General features: G+C 36.9%; 2 protein-coding genes across 2 annotated transcripts in view; both read right to left on the bottom strand.

Annotated features, from left to right (window-relative positions):
• Window positions 1–738: 738 nt before the first annotated feature.
• Window positions 739–4,237, bottom strand: LOC130419684 (putative nuclease HARBI1). Its single transcript, XM_056746589.1, has 3 exons — window positions 3,530–4,237; window positions 3,093–3,383; window positions 739–2,898 (listed from the first exon to the last, which is right to left on the bottom strand). The coding sequence occupies exons 1-3, from the start codon at window positions 4,231–4,233 to the stop codon at window positions 2,610–2,612; spliced, it is 1,284 nt and encodes a 427-aa protein (XP_056602567.1). The 5' UTR covers window positions 4,234–4,237; the 3' UTR covers window positions 739–2,609.
• Window positions 4,238–5,616: 1,379 nt separating this feature from the next.
• ank1a (ankyrin 1, erythrocytic a) overlaps window positions 5,617–23,034 on the bottom strand; it is a 189,045-nt gene continuing 171,627 nt past the window's right edge. The window contains exons 43-45 of the mRNA XM_056745123.1: window positions 18,431–18,574; window positions 11,985–12,082; window positions 5,617–8,977 (exon numbers count right to left, since the gene is read on the bottom strand). Coding sequence (XP_056601101.1) covers window positions 12,008–12,082; window positions 18,431–18,574 — 219 coding nt within the window. The 3' untranslated portion in view covers window positions 5,617–8,977; window positions 11,985–12,007. The remainder of the gene's footprint in view (window positions 8,978–11,984; window positions 12,083–18,430; window positions 18,575–23,034) is intronic.

Below are 23,034 nucleotides of genomic sequence, written 5' to 3'. Positions count from 1 at the left end.
TAGCTGCAAGTATCAATTACAGACCAAAAGCAAATTTAAAAACAGGAATAATCCCTTGGAGCACAACAATTAAGAGAAAAAATAATTAAATATGGCACACAGGAAGTATGATGACTCAACTTAAGCCAACAAATATACTTATGTAAATATTTATTAATGATTATGTTGACATTATGATGGCATTTTCGTATAAGCATTTTAATAAACTTGATTACAGCTCTTGACCACTTGGGGGCAGTTTCTTATACTTTTACAGGTCTCAGAACCTGACCTAGATGAACCATACCAAGATATGTCACGATTCGTCAATGCATTAGTAAAATGAATTTTACGACAAAATTCCAAATGAGAGACTCCAACAATGGCGTACAAAAGAACATTGGGTATCCATCGACTTCCATCGGCATTACTCAAGGAAGCATAAGAGTCTACTCTTATGATATTAGACCAATGTTTCAAAAGGTATATGCAAAAATAACCATTTCTTAATATTTCTTAACCACTAGATGGTACTGTGCTGAAACTGTGTATGTTACCTCAGGTCATGACTGCGATGACATGTACCAAGTTTCGGTCATGCTTTTCAATGGAAAGTTAGGATCTTCTCAATTTAGCATTGCAAAGGTCTTAAGACTAGTCTGACTAAATGATGTTGATCTGGTTAAATCTCTTGAATAGTTATTCACCGAGTAGATCATGCCATTTCCTGTTGCCTGCAGGTGACGCTATGAATGTAACTCGATATTGCCACAAAGATGTTGTCAGGCTAGGGCGGAAGAAAACCCATAAAAAGAATAATGTTTAAGAAAACATTACGGCCTAATAATAAATGCTAGAAATATACTAGGGGTCCACACCTTGGTGCTCGGACCCTAATGATAAATAAAGCTGCAAGCAGCGATGGTCAAGCCCTTGCACAAGTGACACAACACCTGATGGCTTTAGGAGCAGTAAAAAGTGGACAATCTGCATATACTGTAGGGAGGTAAATTATATGAAAACTGTCATTTATTTAAATGTGCCAGATCCTTCTTCGAGCTGGTGGCGCTATGACTATAAGTTAATATATAACCATGTTGACATCTTCGGGCAAGGGGTCTTATTAAAAATGTGAAATAGGACATTGTATGCCTAAATTATAACAACTTCGGTTTCATGACGAAATACCAGAATTTTGAAGCCTGCCACGGAAGTGCCCTTCAATGAAAAGTCAGGATCTTTACAATTGAGCAAAAACATTGGACTGATCAAATATAATGTTGATCTGGGGCCGTATTCACAAAGCATTTTATCTTACCACTAGGAGTACTCCTAAATCGCACTAAAATATTTTAGCTAGGAGTTTTCTCTTAAAAGTTATTCACAACGCCTTTCAGACCTACTTTTACTAAGGAAAAATGACAACTCCTAAACTAAGAGTGAGTCTTCGTTGCTATGGATGACGTCAATTCTCAGGCACGAGCTTCCTCGCAATGATCACGGTGATTGGTTGTTAGATGACAGGGCCATCATGCGGAACATAACACAGACGCACCAAATCATGGAATCACGACATCTAAATATGTCTGTGTCCTACACAGTAATTTCATCGAATTGCATATACTGTATAATGACATGTTTGTGCAGGCCCCAGTGAAGTGTAATTCTAAAAAGGCAGAGACAGATAGAAAAGTCGGGAATTAAATTAAAATAAATCAAGGTAGCTTAATACCCTAATGAAAACCGCCACTTGCCTAATAATGAAAAACGACACTTGCATTAACTGTTGCTTGGTTAATTGACATCCTATTAGCCTTAATAGACTACTTAAAGCAATGAAATGTTGCTCCTATTGAAGTAATGTAATAGTTGAATGACGGTGGATTATGAACTCGCCAAAACGTAAAAGAAAGCCCAACTGGACGCAGGATCAGTTACTGCTGCTTGCCCAGTTGGTGCTGGAAAAAAAAAACATAATAAAAGGGAAATTCGGCACTGGAATATCAAGCAAAACTAAGCGTGAGACATGGGAGAGGATTTGTTTGCAGATCAATGCAGCATTCCCGCTTGTGTCGCGGACCACGGACGACTGCGAGAGGCGGTGGTATGCGCTACAATCACAGTCGAGGGTTGAGATTGCAGCCTTTAAACGGGCAAACATGGCAACAGGTAGGCATATAGTATTAAATAAATAATATCATTATTGTTTCATGTAATTTTAAAAACGTCCTGCTTGTCATGAATGTAATGAATTATGAAACAAATGTCATAAACAATATGCTTACATTAAAGTGTGCTTTTAAGTGTTATGTAGGCAATGCTTTTGAGTTGGTGAAACTTTCCATGTATGTGTTAAGGAGGAGGATCAGCACCTAAGCCACTGAGCCACATTGCATCGGTGGTGTATAGTGTCATTGGGTCAGACACCAGCATAATGGGCCTTGAGGGTGCAACTGATCCCTCAATGCAGCTGCTAATGGAAATAGAGGGGTAGGCTATGTTTATGAAATGATTGCAATACTTACATTTTTGGTGATATTTAATGAAGAACATAAAATATCATTATGTGCAAACCACCCACACACACAAAAAACTGTTCACAAATTATAAGTGGTTTAACAGGCTATAATTTACAGGCCAAATGGAAACCCAGGTCCTTCAGATGCAACTAATTTTCCTCTTCCTGCGCGTCTTGCACCTCTTCCTCTTCCAGCACCTCTTCCTCTTACTGCACCTCTTCCAGCACCTCTTCCTCTTACTGCACCTCTTCCAGCACCTCTTCCTCTTACTGCTCCTCTTCCAGCACCTCTTCCTCTTACTGCACCTCTTCCTCTTACTGCACCTCTTCCAGCTTCCTCTTCCACAATCCCATCACCTGCCTCTCCCCTCAGTCCTGCTGCTGGTGCAAAGCCATCACCCCTGAAAGAAAAGAAGATGAAAATGGAAATGCGTGTGTTAAAAAGGCAGAAAAGGGTTCTTGATGCAAAAGAGAGGCTAATACAATTAAAGTCTGAATATTACACTCTAAAGATTGCAAAAATGCAAAGGGAATAAACACACTTAAATTGAGCAAAAATGTGTCTTTACTCATTTGTGCATATGTGATTATTTACCTAAAGTGTGTATAGACAAAGTGATCCCTGAATGCCAGTCCACATTGTTCCACTTCATCAACAAATTCTCTGTGTTCATCATCATTATCATCATCATCATCGTCAAACTCATCACCATCTTCTGTCTGTGGTATGTTCCTTTGCCGGCACAGGTTGTGAAGAAGCGCACACACAGTGATCACTTTACTCGTCTTCTCTGGACTAAGGCGGATTTCACTATGTAAAACGTGGAAACGTCGCTTTAGCTGTCCAATCCCCCTTTCCACCACGCTGCGTGTCTTCTTGTGTGCTCTGAAACATACACCAAGGAACAGTAAACATTATTGATTTAACCAACAACACCAAGAGCCACCATTATAATTTTTAAAAAGCTTTGACATTGTGGTCATGCTATTGAATTATGGCATCTAAATAATATAGCCAACATGTGCACTTACCTATTGTAATTTAACTGTGGTCCCACTTGTGGACGGAGGTAAGGTGTAAGGAGCCACGACTTACAGGGATAGCCACTGTCCCCCACCAAGTGACATCCAGCTGGCACATGATGTCTCTCAAACAGTTGCCTCAGACCACATTCCATCAATATCCTCGAGTCATGAGTGGATCCGGGCCACTTTGCAACAACATCGAGAATTGTGAAGTTTGCATCGAACACAATCTGGGTATTGATGGAGTGGGTTTTCTTTCTATTCACAAACACGTCCTCATCCTGACGTGGTGCAATTAGTTTAATATGGGTCCCGTCTATAGCACCGACCACTCCGGGCACACCGGCAATATCCATAAAGCTGGCTTTGTTTCTTTGGAGTTGGCGAATGTCCAAAGGAAAACTTATGAACTGTCGAATAATATTGGGTCTACAGAGTGCATTGATGGTTTGGTGGATGGATCTGCTTACCGATGGCTGGGATATCGCTAGATCGTCGGCATTACACAATTGCATTTTTCCCGTTGCCAGGTAGCGAAGTGTTGTCAAACATTTCAATTCGGCCCTGATTGGGTTGTTGCGAATAGTTGGCGCTGTTATTGCATCCCTCACAAGATCCACAACAATCAGTATTCCCTCACGGTTAAGGCGGTATCTTTGTATTAATTCCGTGTCATTAAGTGTCTCCAATACACTGCGTCGCACGGCCATTTTAAGATCCTTTGTGAATAGGTCTTAGTGAGTTAGGAGTCCTCTCGACTTCTTTAAAGCTGTCCCAGACTTAGGTGCTACTTTTAGGGCTAGAACGCTTTGTGAATTACTCTTAGTGAAAAAAATTAGGAGTCCTAAAGTTGGGAGTGACACGCCCATTATTTTTAGGTGTTGCTCCTAAATTCGCCAGTTAGGACCTACTTTTAGCCTTATAATTCTTTGTGAATACGGCCCCTGATGTTGAACTCTAGTAAGAGTTTGTTAAAGTATGACATCTGGAAATAGAAAAAAACTGCACAAAATTTGCTGAGAAAATTCTAAATAACTGACTTCCTGTTGGGTTAAGAGCCCAAAGAGACTTTGTGTAGGTATTGAGGTGATGCACCAGTGCCACCACCCATAGTTTGCTTTAGGACAACAGTGAATGGTGGGCAATATGCACATTTCCTGCTGCCAGCTGGTGGCGCTATGACTATAAGTGAAAACTGACGTGGATAATTCTTCAGGCCAGGACTCTCATTAAACATGAAGTTTGGTGCAGGTCTGACATTGGCTGCATTCGGAATTACATACTTCCTTACTATATAGGAGGCAGTAGGCGAAAGAATGTCCCAATTGTTAGTATTCATAAAACAGTAGGTGAGAAATATCCGGGTGGTGGACTATGTCTCGCAAGATTTCGATGTGCATATACTAATGTTGTGTCTAAAAACTCCTTACCACATGTACGTTTGTAAGACTTCTAAGGATCTGAAGAAAAGGAAAAACTCTCCTGTGTATAAACATCTGCTAAACATCTCAGAAAGAGCACTTTTACATCCATTCTAAATCATAAACATCTTACAGACGTCTTCTAGATGTCTATATAAAATCTGACATTGCAGTTGAGTCTTGCAGATGTGAATGCAGGCATCAAATAGATGTATGCCAGATGTCTTTTTGCTGTAGGAGAAAACAGTTTGTGAACAGAGCAGTATGTCCAAATCATCAGCATTCATAAAAGAGTAGGCAAGAAATTCTCGCATGGCTTACTGGTTATGCTCAGATTCTGAAACACTCAACAATGGATACTTGGGATGCTTCTCTATCCCATGAGCCCACGGTACAAAATATCATGCAGAAACAGCCTGCAAAACAGTCGCAGCAGACTTCCATGTACAATTAAACATGTTGATTATTGTAAATCATATCATTGAAATGACCTTGATTTGTTTTTAAATTGACCGTTCTTTATATTGTGCATAGTTTTAATCAATAGAATTTACATATGAAGGATTAATATTATTTACGTTTGTGTTTTATTTGTATATTCGCCCTTTACAATATTATATAACAACATTGCTTATACAGGCTAGTATAAGATCAGAAAATGACCACACTAAGGCATTTTGAGTTTTTATTTATTATTATGTACATGTATCTTGAGCTGGTGTACATTGTACAATGTTTCTTTATAGAGGTTTAAAATCTAAAAGACCTAGCCATAAAAATAAATTAAAATAAATAAATTTTGAAAGCTCCTACATTTTCACCATATAGAGATGCTGTAAGTATATCAATAACAGTAATGTTTTACCATATACCCAAACAGCAGGTCATACATTTATATTTGCAAGTCCAAAGCATTCTAATATAATTTTGTTAAAATATGTAATAAAAACTTTCTGTGCAAGTGTGCAGTTTGCATTCCTATAGGCATTATACTATTGCCTTAATACAGTATTTAAATCATTATGTAGTAAACAGGAGTATAAATAGTTTCCTTTTGCATTTCAAATTATAGCTTAAAGATCAAATTCCTGCTGCTATACAAGCAATGGAGTACTGTTGTAGTATCCATGAAGTACAGAGATGGACTAGATCAAATGCAAACAGATAATGGATACATTGTTGCTATATTTCTTGCTACAAGTTGCCAAACATTCCAAAGTGTTATAAAAAAACACATAAAAGCAAAACAAAGTGAATACGTCACGCATAAACAAATTCAAACAGTACATTCAAGCAGAACATTTAATGGTAATTTTAACACTTTAACACAAAAAACTGCACATGCATGTACATATATTGTTTATCCTCATATCATATTTAAAAAAATTGCTTGCATTTTGTACTTTGCTGGCATCTTTTAGTTTAACCATACTATTGCATATTTAGGAAATAGTTTTCCCTAAAATTTTTGGATTTTTTTGCAATTTAATATTAAAACATTCTGTTGTTTGCATGATACCAAGTGTTAAAAGTGGTGCTATAAAAGTTGACTGAATTCAAATGATATGATGTGCTTCTCAAAGGGATTAATGACACTGCATGGCAACAAAGGCGTTTTCCTTCTAATAAGCAGAGCAGCTTCAATAGGGTCCTCACATCATGGGACTTGGTCATGGGACTTTTATTGATTGTCCCTTTAATATCGATAAGAAGTCAACTAACAAGAAGTAGGCTAGCATATGCTTTAGGGGCTACACACCTTTTGTAGTCACAGTCAGTCTATTATTAAATAAAAGTAATGAGGTTTATAAAATAAAAACAATTATGGATACTATCACCAAATGATAAAGAGAAATATACAGAAAAAAGCTCACAATAGCTGGAAACCTATTTAATGCTCTTAAAACTTATCAAAGTATAACACCTTAGGACTTTTAGTTTTTACGTCCTCACGTTTTTAGATTTGTTTGTCATACCACGTTCATCAAGTCATTACATTTGTTCCAGGAGTTTACAATTATTTATTAAAGTTTGAATAAGTGACCCTAATCTTTTAAATGGCAGTTTTATATGTTGGTCATTCCAAAGACGAAAAATCTAAGAGGTTGACATTTTTTTACATTGCCTTTTTCACCTGAAATACGTCATGCACCACCATGCATAGAGCCCATTGTCAAAAAATGTGGAACAGCAGTTTTCCTATCTAAACAAATTACAAAAAAAGTGAAAGAGCAATAAGAACCATATTATTTAAATACCATACGAATTAATGAAATTCATTTATTTCCTTAATTAAAATTAAATCATTATATTTTTAGGTCGAATTTAGAGGGTTAGATTGGGGGACACATTCCATTCAATAGAGTAGAACACATAAACGACTATATTTAACAAAGTGTGAAGTTATTAAAATAATTCTTATAGCAAATTAAGTTTTTAATTTAGATGTGCCTATATGTCTTTTTTAAAACTTTTATATGGGACAGCATTTTGCACAACTCCTGCAAAAGGACTCCTGTAGCATATATATGGTCAAACTGTCAAGCATCTAAGGGCTTCCAAACACAGTCAGTTACCTAATCACTTTTATTGATTTTCCCTTTAATATTAATAAGAAGACAACTAACAAGAAGTAGGCTAGCATATGCTACAGGGGCTACACACCTTCAGTTGTCACAGTCAGTGAATAATTTAATAAAAGTAATAGTTAAAAACAATTATGGATTACTATGACCAAATAATAAAGTCAAATATAATGAACTTGGTTGGACAGCATATTGCACCACTTCTGTAGAATGACTTCTGTAGAATGTACAGTATATTGCCTATGTATTTTCTCAAAGAATAGATTCTGGCATATTGTTTTTCATAAACTAGAGTCTCTTTTGTACTTGCATATCGCAACCCTTGTATGATCATTAAGGGAACCATTAAACATTTGCAACACAGTCTCAAGGGAAATTGTAATGTCAAACATTATCCAAAAATGCCTTTTATTTATTTTTTATTGACTAACATGTTATGGGCTTGTTTGTAATTTTATTAAAATCAATGTTGGAAACTGGGGGGCAGAGTCAGTGTATACAGCCTCTGCTAACAAGACGGGCTATTTGACACTCAGTAGAAGATATTAAGAAATCATGCTGAGTGACACACAAAAATGATGACTTGAAAAAATATAAAAATTCTTGTCCTTGACACCAATTGATAGATTCCAATTTTTGTGCCTAAGCCACAAACTTCCTTGAGACTGGGTTGTTAATATGACACACATGTATGTACACTGTAATAAGGCAAATTGTAAATCTTGAGCCTGCACATCTTAGGCAACACTGGAGCTCATCTTTTAAAATAACTGCTTTAAAAATGAGATTTGCTACACAATTGTACTTTTACAATACATTATATAATGTAGAAATTAACAAGAATTTAGGAGAAAGTATTGGAACAGCGGCAGAATTATTGGATACTGTTCCAATATTAGCATCATGTTTCACATCTGAGTGCATATTACACATATACAGTAGAAGCAGGACAAGAGGGATATCTACCGCTGAAATCATTTCAGTAATGTAGTGGTTTGGAATCACTAGGGTTCAATTAGAATGTTAGTTAGACAGGAAATTGTTGCTGGATTTCACTGAAACTTGCTTTTGTGATTCCAAATAACTTCCAATAACTCCAGATTTTAAAGATATACTTCTGGTCTTCTGTTACAGTCCGTGCAGTATGACAATACTGGAGTCTCGTATTTTTTTGCATTTAGTGCAATATATAAAGGCAGGCCATGCGACAGCACTTTTTTATGCTGATATTGAGATTACAGGAAGCACCTCTCAAATGCTTTTTTCTCTGTTTGGTTTCAGTTAATAATAAATCATGCCTCTAGTCTCTAGTGTATGTTTTGCTTGGTGAAGTAACATGGATACTTTTTAATAGTTGATATCCATTGCTTATTTCCAGCACTGTAGATCTGTTTTCTTTATATGATGTCCATCATGTGTCAGTGAGGGATGGTTTGGGTGTAGGTGACCTAGGTTAGGGAAAAGAAAAAAAAGGTTACGATAGGGCACAGTGTCATCATACATTTACTTTTAAAACTGAATTATATTAGTTTGAGGTGATTAGAGTTTTAGTTTACCAACTAAACATAAATCTCTGACAAAATACAGCATCACTAGCTGACATGATTACGGCAAAATATGATCACACTGCAATTCTGTTTCTCAATCGATTTATAGGAGAAAAAAAAGAAATCCCCCTCGCTACTGGTCAGCTTTTGGGGGTATATTTCCCACAGTAAATCCATTTACACTAGTATAAATGCCAGGAAAAAGGGAGATTTCTGGCCAATTTTTCAACATTTGCTCGAAGTGGTGCTTAAAGGACAACAGAGGAAAGACTCAATGAAAAAATTGTTAGTAATATGTGACCCTGTTTACAAAACCAGTCTTAAGTAGCACGGGAACATTTTTTGTGAAAGACAAAAACACATTGTAAGGGTTAAAATTATCGGTTTTTCTTTTATGGCAAAAATCTTTAGGATATTAAGTAAAGATCATGTTCAATGAAGATATTTTGTAAATTTCCTACCTTAAATATATAAAAACTTGATTTTTGTAAATGGATGGCCATCACAGTGCCCGTGATTGACAACTTCAAAGATCAATTTCTCAATATTTCATTTTGTTTGCACTCTCAGATTGCTGAGTTTTAAACGGTTGCATCTCAGCCAGATATTGTCCTATTCTAACAACTCATTCAATAGAAAGCTTATTTATTTACCCTTCAGATTATGTAAAAATCTCAATTTCGACCCATAAGAGTGGTTTTGTGGTCCAGGGTCACATGTTTCTATAATTATTTTGTGTAAAAACATATGAAACATTTTTCAAATGCATTTACTTGTTCAGTATCAACTGATAAATGAAGAGGTTCTGTACGGAATTAGGCTATATCCATTAAGCCCACTGCCAGTGGGACCCCTCTACCAATTACCAACTATTCACTTCTACTGTTATTTTCTCTTTGATACACTTTTTTTTGTGAAGTGCTACAAGTTGTTTATTCACTGCGTTAGAGAGCATTTTCCATTGCCTGTTTCATCGCTTTCTTCTTGCTTCTTTGTTCCACGCGGAGTCCTTTAGAATAGGTATATAGGACATTTTGTTTTGTTAACACATTGGAGAAAATCTAATTCAATAAATAATCTTGGTTCATTCTGAGAGTCAACCCAGCTGGCACCAAATGCTTATCAAAAATCAGGGAGAAGGAACCATAGAAAAAGCACCAGCCTGAATCTTTTTTGTAGCATCTTTCATCACAGAGCTTGTTGACATTGCATAATTACTAAAATAAGATATGAACAACTAACAACAATAAACAGAGGATAGAGGATGCCAGAAAGAATGGTATAAACATGTTAAACAAGAGGGCAGACTTTATATCTAAATCCAAACATTAAGAATTAAATCCTAAGGATGACTTTCTGTGCAGTGCGCTGTTATTATACCTTTAATGAGATGAAATATTGTTATAAGATTATTCATGTTGATCTTGCACTCTGAAAAATAAACCGTCATATTTGTCACATTTAGTTGCCAAATTCTTTTCTAAAAGGTATGACATTAGAGTGACACAACCACGTCAGATTTCTTATCCTAAATAAATATGTGCACAATCCGACTGGAATGTCTACCATAATTATTGCTAAAGAATGTAACTAACAGTAGTTTTGACCGTTATACAACAAAATTGATCCATCCAAAAAGAAAAACACCAGCAAATGACATCGTCAGATAACATCTTTATGAGTTCGACACGCACTGCACACCAACAAAATACAGAAACGTTTTGGAAACACTCACAACACAACCAAATACAGAAACATCAAAGTCAAGAGGCCTTATCGCTAGTGCTTTTGCTAGTTTCAGCCCAACGAAAATATAATTTTCCCGTCCTGCGCCACGTTGTTTAAATAGCAAATGCACTTGCGCTCATTTGTGCACCCCTGGGCGTGCTGGTGTAAAAAGAGATGTGTTCAGGCGCATTGTTCAACCATTGCTATTTTGAGGAACTCAAAGTCTAAAGTCTAAAGTCAGTGGCGCAATATATATTTTTGTTATTTAAAGAGCGCATTAGAAATATGCGCCTATAGGCAGGTGCACAACCCGGGAACATTCTGCTTATTTTACATGCAGGTGCAACAGCACACAAACATTTTTAAATATGAACAATTAAAGGACTCAAATAAAAAGGATCATTATTGTGTGCATAAATATCCGGCTTGTCACGTAGATGGTCTGCTTGTGAGCGAGATCCGTTTCCCTCTGGAGAAGCGTTCAGTAGTAGCTCTTGCAAACTCCGCCATGAAAATAGCGAATGCACCATGGTGCAAGAGCACTTGGCTTTTAAAGGGAATGGGAGATGAGACTCTTATTGGTTTATTTCACGTTACGTCCAAAACACAGGTACCAAGGGCCAAAAGTCGTATGTAAAATTACAATAAAAAACGTTTTTGTGGAAACACTTTTTGAAGTAGACTATTTTGAGTGTAAAAATGTGGACGTATTATGTTTAAATAAAATATTAAATTGGCATTCTTTTTCTTTAAAATATTTTTCATTGTATTTTTGATCTTCAAAGCATTTGGAAATGTTGCCACAGTTTTGTAGATTTAGACTGTCTTTATTAGGCTGTCCCATTTTGACTGTGATGGTGATATTAGATACTGTGTGGGCCTTACAGTCATGTACTGTCATCATACATTTCCATTACAATTGATCTAATAATTATGATTTACCTTACTAGCTGTAGCCATTTTTTATCCTTCTACTAGCAGTAGAATGACACCTCAGTATTGTTTTGTGACTAAGAACTAAGATGCAGAAGTAGCTCAGACCCAGAACAGAATTCTCAGGCAATCATGACATCACGACTTAACAAGTGGATAGTTACCAGCAAAGAATTTGTGGAACTGTTTGTCCCATGACTTATTAGTGATGTAAAATATATATATATATAGAAGCAATGTCCTGTACCTGAAAGGAAAAGTGAGTTAGACTCACTGCTTTACTCTCCGCAGACTGGCACATTTCACTATTTGAGCACCCCCACTCTTCACATCCACAACATCCGGCTAAGGTGAAGAGCAGATGGGAGGCAGGAGAGGAGAGAGTAGCATCCCGGAGTGAGTGGTGAATGTGGGGGTGAATTGAAAGCAGGGTTTAATGAGACAGATGTGGAGGGCAAAGTGAGAAAAATTGTGGTGTTAATAAATAGAAAAAGTGGAAATAAGCAGAATGTGCAATAACATAAAACAGAAGAGAATGTGGCAGAGATGTCATTAAGAGGAATACAGCTAAGAAAATAATGGGAATATATTACTTATATTGATAAAAAAGAGATAAAAACAAAAAGCATCAGAAATGGCCGGACAATATAAAAGACAGACAATTAATATACATCTTATTTAACGAAGTTTACATATACATAAAATTAAATTAAATGGCACTCAATACAAATAATACTATGAAATTAAAAAAAAAAATAACAAATGCCCAAAAACAAGAATCATACATGAATCAAACTCAAGAAGTTACCATCTCTAGAAGCACTAGACATTGGACATTTCCAAGCTTCCGCAATTGCGAAGTGGAGGTCGTCATAGTTGGGTAAATGCAACTATGGCTGCCTCTTACGTGTACGTTTTCATGGTCCCTGAAAGATTTGCTGACCTTTACGTTTAAAGACGTTAATTGATGTTATCAACTATTACAACAAATCCAGTGAAAAACTTTTTTCAGCAGAGTAGGTCATTTCGTGACAGGTGATTCCATGCGATATTCCACAAGTATTATGAGGGGAACCTTTTCACCATTTGTATCACTCTGCCAAGCAAATCTATCTATTTATGAAACTGTAAAACACATGAACATTTGGAAGTGTTTCTTAGAGCAATTAACAACTCAGGAATCATTTCAAAATTACAGTTAGGGATGCAAGAGTCTCGAGATGCACTTTCGATAACAAAAAAAGTGCTTTACATAGCTTCAATGGGGATAAAACATTCTCTTTGAGTTGCCTTTTGCAGTCTCTCTCTGTCTTTCACAATCACGTCCTGCCTCATTCTTTTTAATAATACTTCACTGAAGCAGCGCAAGTATAAAAGACGTGACCATTTGGAATTAGTCATGGAGGTTTGTTTAAATGATATGGTTGGCTGGAATTTGTGGCGGGAGAAAGTAGTTCCCCAGTTCCTTTAATAAATGGAGGGTTTTAAATACACTCAGATGTTATTTCTGATTTATCCACACACTTGTGCAGTCAGATTGTTGTTTAAATTCAATATATCTCTTGTAGTCGCTTGACATGACTCTATGTCAGCATGGTTGTGATTGCCCGCAGCCTTGTGCCTCTGGCCAAATCACAGCCATGCAGATTTTTAGTTTGACAGCATTTTATTCACATTCAAACTATGTATATTCCTGGAAAGTGCTTGTCTCTAAAGTTTAAAATAGTATAAAAGAAACTATTTATTTAAGCATGGGCCAATTCTGATGGTACAGTGTTTACCATTCATAGCCAACCATAGTCTAATTTGTAGTTTTGCTATAGTTTCAAAATAAATTGAAACTATTTCATAATTCTCAAAAAATCTCTACGTTGTTTTACAGCATTGTTTTAGGCAAAGCGTTTGCCTATCCAAGTAAACACATACACAAACACACAGGGGTGCGCAAAACAACTGTCACTAGATTAAGTCACTATTCCGGGCTCTTTAGCAACTACCGGCAAATCAAGCAATTTTTTTAAAAAGTTTAAAAAACAGTTTATCTCCCTCATGGGCCCGTGATGGTGAGGTCTTTCCTAACTCAGGATCGCCTCTTGTTGTGTCTACTCTGTGCAGAAGTGGCAAGAAGCACAAGCACATTCAATTCAACTAATGACAAATGACTTGGGGATGAAGATTAAGGTTTATTTCTTATATAGCAAATTTCTACTGCCACTAGGACAGCCCAAAATGCTGTACATTACATCCAATAACCATAAAACAAAAAAGAACACATTACAAAGTTCACCACACAATCTGAAACAGAAAATAAAAAGATTATGAATATTACATTCCTGTAGCTTTCCTGTAGCTCAGTGGTAAGATCATTGCATTAACACTGTTAGGTTGTGGGTTTGATCCCAGGGGATTGCACATACCTATATATCAATTTATAGGATGATGCAATGTAAGTCGCTTTGGATAAAAGTGTCTGGTAAATGTAAATGTACATCCTATTTGATCCTATTTGATCAGACTCAAATGCCAGAATACTTCGCCAAAGCCCACTTAATCAGGCTCAAACGCCAATCTAAGGACATTTTTTGGCACAGAAGATTTAAATGCAGATATTCCATAATCGTGGCACGGCTATTGAGAAGGCCCGATTACCTTTTCGCTTGAGCAGTGATTTATCATCAGATCTTTGGATTCTTACTGGTTTATGAAGAGTAAGAAGATCTGACAGATCTATTTAGCGACCATTTAAGATTTTAAAAAAACTTTACTAGTGGCTTAAATTATATAGGTAACCCATAGCCATTGTTAATTTGCTCATACTGGGATTATTTTATCCCTCCTTCAAATCAATAATCTGTCAGATGCATTTTGAACAAACTGTAATTTATGAGCCACGGACTGAGCTCAGATAAGATAAAAAAGCAGAATAATAAGTAGTCACACTCGCTTTCAAAGTAATTGTAACGAGCAAGGCGGGACGAGAGCCATGAGGGAACGACGGAGGAGATCTGTAGCATAAAAGGAGGAGCGACAGGAGAGTACGACAAGAGAGGACAAGGCCTGGACATTGCTGTGTTAAGTTTTACTTATGCTTGGGTGGCCCGCAGTCGACTGTGAGGTTGCTGTCAGACCTTAACTCTATTGTTTTCTTATTTTATTAAAGTTGTTAAATGTTTGTCGGTTCCCGCGTACTTCCTTCCCTACTTTGAACAGTATTACAGTAATTTTCCGAGAACGCAACAGCGAAAACAACGCAGGAAAACAGAATATTATTGAGGGAAATCATCAAGCCGAAATGTAATAAAGTTTTGCTATAAACAGGGTTCATTCATTTCATAAGAGGTGAACAAACACATGGTTCACAAGTTAACACGGGATGTACATCCTTTGTTCATCCAGCTACGTTGTACAACACCGATGATGAATTGCTGAGTCCGATTCAAATATAAGTGAGTGCAAGGAGAACGGCTGCTCAGGGCGTAAATTCACTTGACTTGCCCCTAGGCGTCCAGTATCTTTTGCGCGCGTTCAAATCCCTAGGAAGACTGTTTACATGTTAACAAAGTGAGATTTATAAGCAGCGTCTGGAGTACACAATAACATTGATTTATTACTATAATTAAATGACAGATGCCCTTGCGAACTTACAACATAAAAATCAAAAGGAAAAATAGCAGAGAAAATAGCAGTTGTCAACACAGTTCCAAGTAAGGAAGGAGGTGGGAACCAGCAAACATTTAACAACTATTATTAAAATAAACAAACCACAAAACAAAAGTAGAATGCCGACAGCTCCCTCACGGTCGACTGCCGGCCACACAAACATAATAAAACATAACAAAAAATTCAGGCCTGGTCCTCTCTCGTCCTACACTCCTGTTGCTCGTCCTTTTATGATTCCGATCTCCTCTGTGAGAGATGCGAGACCAGTGCAACGTGCAGCTGAAACTAATCACTCTCGTTCCCTCACGGTTCTCTTCCCGCCTTATTCATTACACGTTACAACGTTAATGCAGTGATTCTTCATCAGAAATGAAGTAAATGTTAAGATGCTCTGACAAAACCTACTTAAATTGAGGTTTTATTGAAGGACAAGAAAAGTCCAGAATGTGTGTTCTGTGGTGAAAAATTGGTAAATGACTCCATGAATCCAAGGAAAATGAGAAGACACCTTGTAAAATAAGCAGTAATTGACAGTAACCTGAAAAATAACCTGAACATTTCTTTGAGGATTCAAGTAAAAATGTCATTAAAATCTTTTACATTACTCATCTTAACCATTTAATTTAACTTATGATAAAATTATTTCATTTATTTATATTTACTATCCATATATGTGTTCTTGGAGTTAGCATAAGCAACTCATGTTAGTTAACTAGGGGTGAATGCAGACAAAACTTCTTTTCAGTGGATGGGAAAGGGTCTTGTATCGCTCCCGTGTCATATTAAGATGCATTTATAACAGCCTAACGCCGTTTTCTAAGAAGAGTTTTAAAGGGGATTATAGAGGGAAGCATTGATGTCGCTTTCCCAAGTGAGTGACACACTCCCTTGAGTGGAAAAACTAAGGCAAAATGGATGCATTCAATAGGAGGAACAAAAAAGGACTAAAACACGCAATTATTTGCTGAAACTACAAGCAGCTGGACTAGACGGTGATCCTAACAACTACCTTATGATTTACAAAGGAATCAGGTGTTCTTAGACACTCAAATGTTGCGCAGAATTGCGTTTCCTGATATTGTAACCATTCATTTTGCCCAGTGTTTTACCACTCAAGCAAGCACGTTCCGGCATTTTCACATGGGAAAGTGACGACGCGTGCATATTCTCTATAAAGCGATCTCAAATTCTTGTACGGATTACATTATTACTCAAAATATTTTAGGGGGATTTAGCTAGAACTTTAGGGGGGCTTTAGCTCCCCTAAAAAGGGCCTAATACCGCCATTGACCCAGATATAGATATATTCAAATCTGATTTCAAAGCGGCTGTTTCTTTCAGAATCTATCCCTGAGTAAAAAAATGGATGTCTGATAATTTTGTTTGTCTGAAGTGATGCTCATTGGTTCACCTCACCAGTTACGTAAAGCTGAGCCTTTAGCCCTCATTGTGGATGGCTCCGTTATACTGTTTCAAACTAACAGATTTTTGATGTTGATTTAACATTTGATCCTTTTGTTCGTAACAGAGTTAAAGTATCCTTTTTTCATCTCCGAAATACTGCCAGATAACGTCCCATGATGACATTGTCTGTTTATAAAAGTTAATCAACAATTTAGTTTTTTTCCGAATTGACTATTTTAATGCATTGTTGGCTGGAGTCTAAAAAGTCACCCTCAGTAAACTACAGTTGGTACAGACTTCTGCTGCTCCATTCTTGACGAGTAACAGCACAAGAGTTCACATTACACCTATCCTAGAAACCTTGCACTGGCTTCCTGTCAAACTTCGGATTGATTTCAAAATGCTCCTGATGAAATTGATTCAGCTTCTCAATATCTGTCATGCCCTTAGTACCCTACACCCCTGTACGAAACCTCCGTTCTACCACAGTCGGTGTTTTAACCGTTCCTGCAACTCAATTAAGTATTATGGGTGACAGAGATTTTTCTTCACTGGACCCAAAATTAAGGAATTCCCTGTAGTCTGAGATTAGAAGCAAATATTTTTAAAACTTCTCTTAAAACGTACTTTTTAGGGTTGCTTTGATGGGACAAATGTATCTTTATTTTTATTTGTTTCTATTTTGTTATTTATAAAAAGCGCTTTGAGATGCTACTTTTAAAGGCGCTATATAAAATGAAGTTATTATTATTATTAGTATTATTATTAGAAAATATGTCAACGAGAAAAACATTATTGGATATTGTAACTGTGTCGTATCTGTTCCCTGCCAGCCGAGGTCGCCACACAGTACACTGACTGTTTCACAATGGACTCCATTTCCCAAGGTCCTCTCTGATTACACCTTCACTTGTTGCCTATCACCCAGGATCTTGGGAAATGGAGTCCATGGTGAAACCAACCGATACTTGACAGTAACAAGCCCAGTTTGTGTTCCCCGCCCACTTCTCTCTGTGCCTAGTCATTTGTCATCATGGAAACTTATTAAGGCTGAAGTATAGTTTACATTTAGTCATTTAGCAGACGCTTTTATCCAAAAAGAGTTTAGGGAGCAATAAGCTATATGTTATACAGGAGCGATAATAGGTACAATACAATAGGTGCCAATCCAAAGTAACTGGTTTCAACAAAAGCTAGACCACTACCTGTTGAGAGAAAGAGAGAGTTTTTTCCCATTTGTCTGTCAAGTATTTACAGACAAGATGGGTTTAAAGTCGTTTTTTAAATGTTGTGAGAGATGTGGTTGTTTAGATTTTATTTTTGAATTTCGTGGGATTGCGAATGCATCCTTATCTATTCGATAAGAATGGTTCATTTGCTTGGAGGTAGCCAGTTTATACGTGCGTTAGTAAGATTTTTATGTGGCCATGATAATGCGTAAATATGTAGAATGTGAAGTCTTTCATCGGCCTAATCTGTAACTATTCTTTTTACTATTTAAAACAACAAAAATGATTGGAAAACTATCTAAATTTACGTAAATTTCTTCAAAATAACATCATAACAATATCTAGTCCTTGTTTATAACAGATAACCCAATTCAGCCAAGTCCTGCTAACTTAAGCCCACCTTGCTGTCACGCCCTAGGATGGCATAGCTCATGTACTGCTCTCCATCAACATCTGTCTCAATGTGTTCCTGTAGCATCCCTTCTGTGATGAGCTCCTGACCCCCTTCCTCCTCCTTTCCTCTTCGGACCACCTTCCTTATAATCTACATCACCAATGTCCAAGGGCAGGCAAGATTATGAAGGAAGCATGAGAAGAAATAAAGAGATAATGAAGATGAAACAAATAATAATCACTGTGAAAAGAATGAAAGAAAACCAGGGAACATAAAAATGCAATGACAGTTTTTCTTTGCTTTGTTAATGATTATTGTATTTTCTACAAGTTATTGATGTGTTTCAGAAACGCATGGGTGTTACATTCATTGCTAGATGGTCTCAAATCATCAAATTGTCATTTGTCTATAAAAAAATACTATGCAGTTTGCTTTTAATGCTATAATGGTTGTGTACTGGTGACTACATTAAACCAGTCTGATATGTACTGTGAGATATTGATTCAGGCTCTGACTGGCGACTGATTTGGCGAGTTGGAGCATACACCACGGCAATTGTTAGAGCAAAACCTCATAAAATAAACTTTTCGTTTATTGACATGTTGATTATGTACATTTTTTCTCCGCGGGACACGCAACCATGTTATAAATATCAAGCATATAGCATCTGTTCTGCCAGGCACGTTAGTCAAGCTTGCTCAGCAGATGTCATCAAGTGCAGCTAATCAGTGTCAACCAATAGTGAAACAAAGCCTACTAGACTGTATCCTATATAAGTTGCCTTCTTTTAGCTCTTCTACAGCGTTTTAATCATGCCACGCTCAAAAAACCCACCCCCCATCCCCAACTCCTCTTCATCTGAATGCATCAGGCAACCTTTAATTTCAACGTGTATGCATTCTGATTTTTATTCATTTGATTTTCTAACAGATATGGATTCTCTTTTAGATTATGACCTTTATGTACATTTTTCATATCAGTATTGCGCAAGGGATGTATATCCCTGTTTTGAAAATTGTTCTGGTTCGCCGTGTGGGGGATATTATTATTGCTGCACTCCTGCTCTGTTTGTGCAAGGCTGCATGGAAAGACAGATAGTTTGCCCAGTTTTATTCCGCCAACCTTAAACATTGCTATTGTTTGCTACGGCAGTGGTCCTGACAGAAGTGCATTTATTGCCATGTCAGTGAAAAATTTCTGTAAAAGAAAGTTGAAGTCCTCATCCCGCAGGTATCAGCTCAGGAGCAGGTACGCCCATGTGCTTGCAGATAGGATCTTTCTTGTGTTGTTCTTTTGTTGTTTGTGGTGAACAGGTTGTTATATGTTGTGCTGTTATTTGTCAATGTCTATATTGTTATTGATATTTGTTGAGCAGACGTGCATTAGTGACCTGACGAAGTAGCGTAGCAACGAGGGCGCCTCATTTACATGTACGGCCCCCTCAGATTTTTGATTGGTTAAAAAAAAATTAAGGATTTGTTAATTTGTTACTCTGGTTGATCGACCAATCAGTGCTCCCCTCTGTTTTCAAAGTTATTGGTTTAAATATGTCACATGTTGTGCTTAGTGCCTTGACTTTTGCGCCAAGAGTTGAATTTGTATGCTGAGATGGCGGGTCCACACAATATTCTGTTTTAAATTACGAAAAGATGAGCAAGAAGAAAATGAGTAGACTGCTAAAAATAACGATTACACTGCATTTAACTTCTTGTATTGTTTTTGTAGACTTTTCTCACCCTCAAACAATCCGCCTTGTAATGTAAAAGGTAAGACAATTGTTTGACTGGTAGCCGCCGAGCTACTGCGGTTCTTAATCCTGGTCCTCACGACTCCCCTCCACATATTTTGTATGGGTCTCTTACTGCTCGAGAGGTTTGTTCAATTCGCATGTAAAAGCCCTGCAAAATGGATGTAGAGGGTATTGAAGTGCACAAAACGTAACTACTAACGTTAACTTCGGAATCGAACTTCAGCCGATTTCATGTGCAGAGAGTAGAGAGCAGTGAACACTGTGTAGGGATCATGTCAATCGGAACACAGTTCATTCATGGAGCACTGGTGATTTAAATCAGGTGTGTTAAATGAGAGAGACTCAAAATAAGGGGGGACGCGAGGACCAGGTTAAGAGTCGCTAGGATATTTTTATGTATGCTACAACGGTGAAATGATCTGTATAATACAGGTGTATCATTTTAGTACCTATAAATATCTACATGTATAGAAACTTATATGTATACATAATGGCCCCCTCATTTACAGACAGGTCCACTCAAACATAAAATTCTGGCTACGCCCCCGATCTGACGTGAGAGATATTTGTTCCCACCGCTTTGTTTTAGAGTTTCAGTATTATTAGGAATTGTTTTAATTTGTACTGTAATGTGCATGTGTTTTAATATGATTCAAAACATTTTAATACAAAAAAAGACCAGAAGATTGAAAAAGTTATGGGGGGTTAAAGTATCGAAGATATATAGAATAGTAGTGTTAAAGTTTATAATGTATGACAACTGGAAGTACTACACCCTGACGTAACCATACGTGATGTGTTAAGGTTGTAGCAGTAAGCAATTTGAACATGAAAAAGGGGTGTGATGTGACAATAAACCACAAAAAAATCTAAACAGTTTGTTCTATGGACGACATGAGTGCTTTATTGACATTTTTTAGGTGGCACTATGGAGCTATTTTGCCACATTTCTTTCTGAAACCCATTACAGATGTAAATGTTTGCCACCTTCCTTTCACCAAAAGGAAAAAAATAATTTCTAGCTTCAACATTATTTGTTCTTCAGACATTCCCCTTTAAAAGAAATGAAGTACCAGATTTTTGAAAAAATGACCTACATTTGATGACTAAAAATGTGTTTTCTCAAGAAGCCACATTTAGATACCCATATCTCTAGTACTGAACCATATAGTGCCTTCAAAATGTACTTCCTAAAAGAGGTTGGTAAAGTACAAGAATGTAAAAGGACAATCAGGTCTCCGACATTTCATGAGTAACAGGCATACAATACACAAAGTAGCACACAAGTGATTTTTCTTTACTTTTTAACTGTCACCATTGGCATAAAAAGCAGCAAGGATTTCTAAAATTAACAGATTTTACTAACAGATATACCAATCTCTGAGTAAAAATTAAATAATGATGCTGGCATGTTTCTTGTGTAATGTTAACCCCCACGAACATGGCTCCAAATTGCAGGTGAAATTCACTTTTACCTCCCTCTACAAATTAGTGGATTACTCCGTTACTATTCATTGGTGACATTTAATATTTTGGCTTTCATCACTACTGACGTTGGTCTTGCTTCTGTAAAAATATAAAACAAATACAAAATTTAAGCCAGGAAAATAATCAAGATTTTGTTGATTTGACACGGAACGACAAAACGGTTTTAATTGTATTATTTATAATGATGTATATAACACGTTACCATTTTAAAACACAATTATAATCACTATAACCTTTAATGATCATGCAAGTGCAGAGCTGGGTGTCACACAAAAAGGTTCTATATCAATACTTCTCCATCAAAAGTACTTGAATACGGCATATCTTTCATATGTATAAATATATATCAATGCAATCTGATGGGAATTCATGCATATTTTACAAGGTGGCTCATTCAGGTGAATTCCTATTTCCTACGATCTTATTTTTTTTGTTATGATATGACTTTCCCCCTGTGACGTGAGGTTTAGGGGTGGGGTTAGGGGAGCCGTATATCATTGCTTTGCCACCTCGTGAAACTAGCATTTTTACCTAAATTAGCCTTCGCGGCTGTAATTTTAAGATTTGAGTTGAGGTCAGGTGTTGGTTAGCCAACTCCGAAAGTATTTCCGACTTCTTTTGATATCAGGTTAGAAAAATATAAATGTAAATAAACACGCGGTGGTCTGTGTAGTGAAACATTGTCATGCTGGTGTCACGAAAAAAATAGCAAATTCGTGTTGATGAACACGAATTATTAGATTTACATTTCATGACAATTTCACAAATTCCCATGAGATTGTGTTGCTCCTGCAGTAGAAAATGTAAGCTCTGAGGGTGTGGATGGTGCCTGAACATCAGACAGCTTTACTAATACTCATGCATGTACCAATACAAGTCATGTGTGTTTGTTTGTTTGCTAAACATTCATCTAAGTTACTTGTTGGAGTCACAGTTACGGTGCTGCTATTTTTAGCATTTTAGCAAAGATGTAGCTGACTATTTATAGCCATACACCCAAACAGTTAAGTAGGTCCAAGTTCATATGACTCAATCACAGAGCAGAGAAACGTTAACTTAAGTTAAGAAGCAATAACTTAACTAGTATACATGCATGGGCCAATGTACGAATGTTTTTTGCTAAAAGTTATGCTCACCTGTCGATGTCCCAGTCATAGCGCTGTTGCCTTCATCGTGTGGTTGGCATGTTGAAGAACGCTCTGTTGCAGGAGGTGTTACCGGCTCGGTCATTTTGCAGTCATTCATCAGATTTGTCGTGTTTTGGCACCAATTATCTTGCCGCAAATACTGTATGTGTGCTATTGTTATCGAAATTTGATATGGAACGACAAGACAATTTTTTGATACTCGATGGTATCGAGGCAATTCGGTC

Source organism: Triplophysa dalaica, chromosome 4 (genome assembly GCF_015846415.1).
Source record: "Triplophysa dalaica isolate WHDGS20190420 chromosome 4, ASM1584641v1, whole genome shotgun sequence".
NCBI lineage: Eukaryota > Metazoa > Chordata > Actinopteri > Cypriniformes > Nemacheilidae > Triplophysa > Triplophysa dalaica.
This window is presented reverse-complemented; position numbering and strand designations above follow the sequence as displayed.

Bases quoted from the DNA above. Each gene is read 5' to 3' on its own strand.
- LOC130419684 (XM_056746589.1), bottom strand. From the start codon at position 4,233: ATGGCCGTGCGACGCAGTGTATTGGAGACACTTAATGACACGGAATTA. The intron at 3,384-3,529 runs GTAAGTGCACAT...TGTATGTTTCAG, and splicing joins CCACAGTTAAATTACAATAG to AGCACACAAGAAGACACGCA. The intron at 2,899-3,092 runs GTAAATAATCAC...CTTTTCTTTCAG, and splicing joins TTTGTCTATACACACTTTAG to GGGTGATGGCTTTGCACCAG.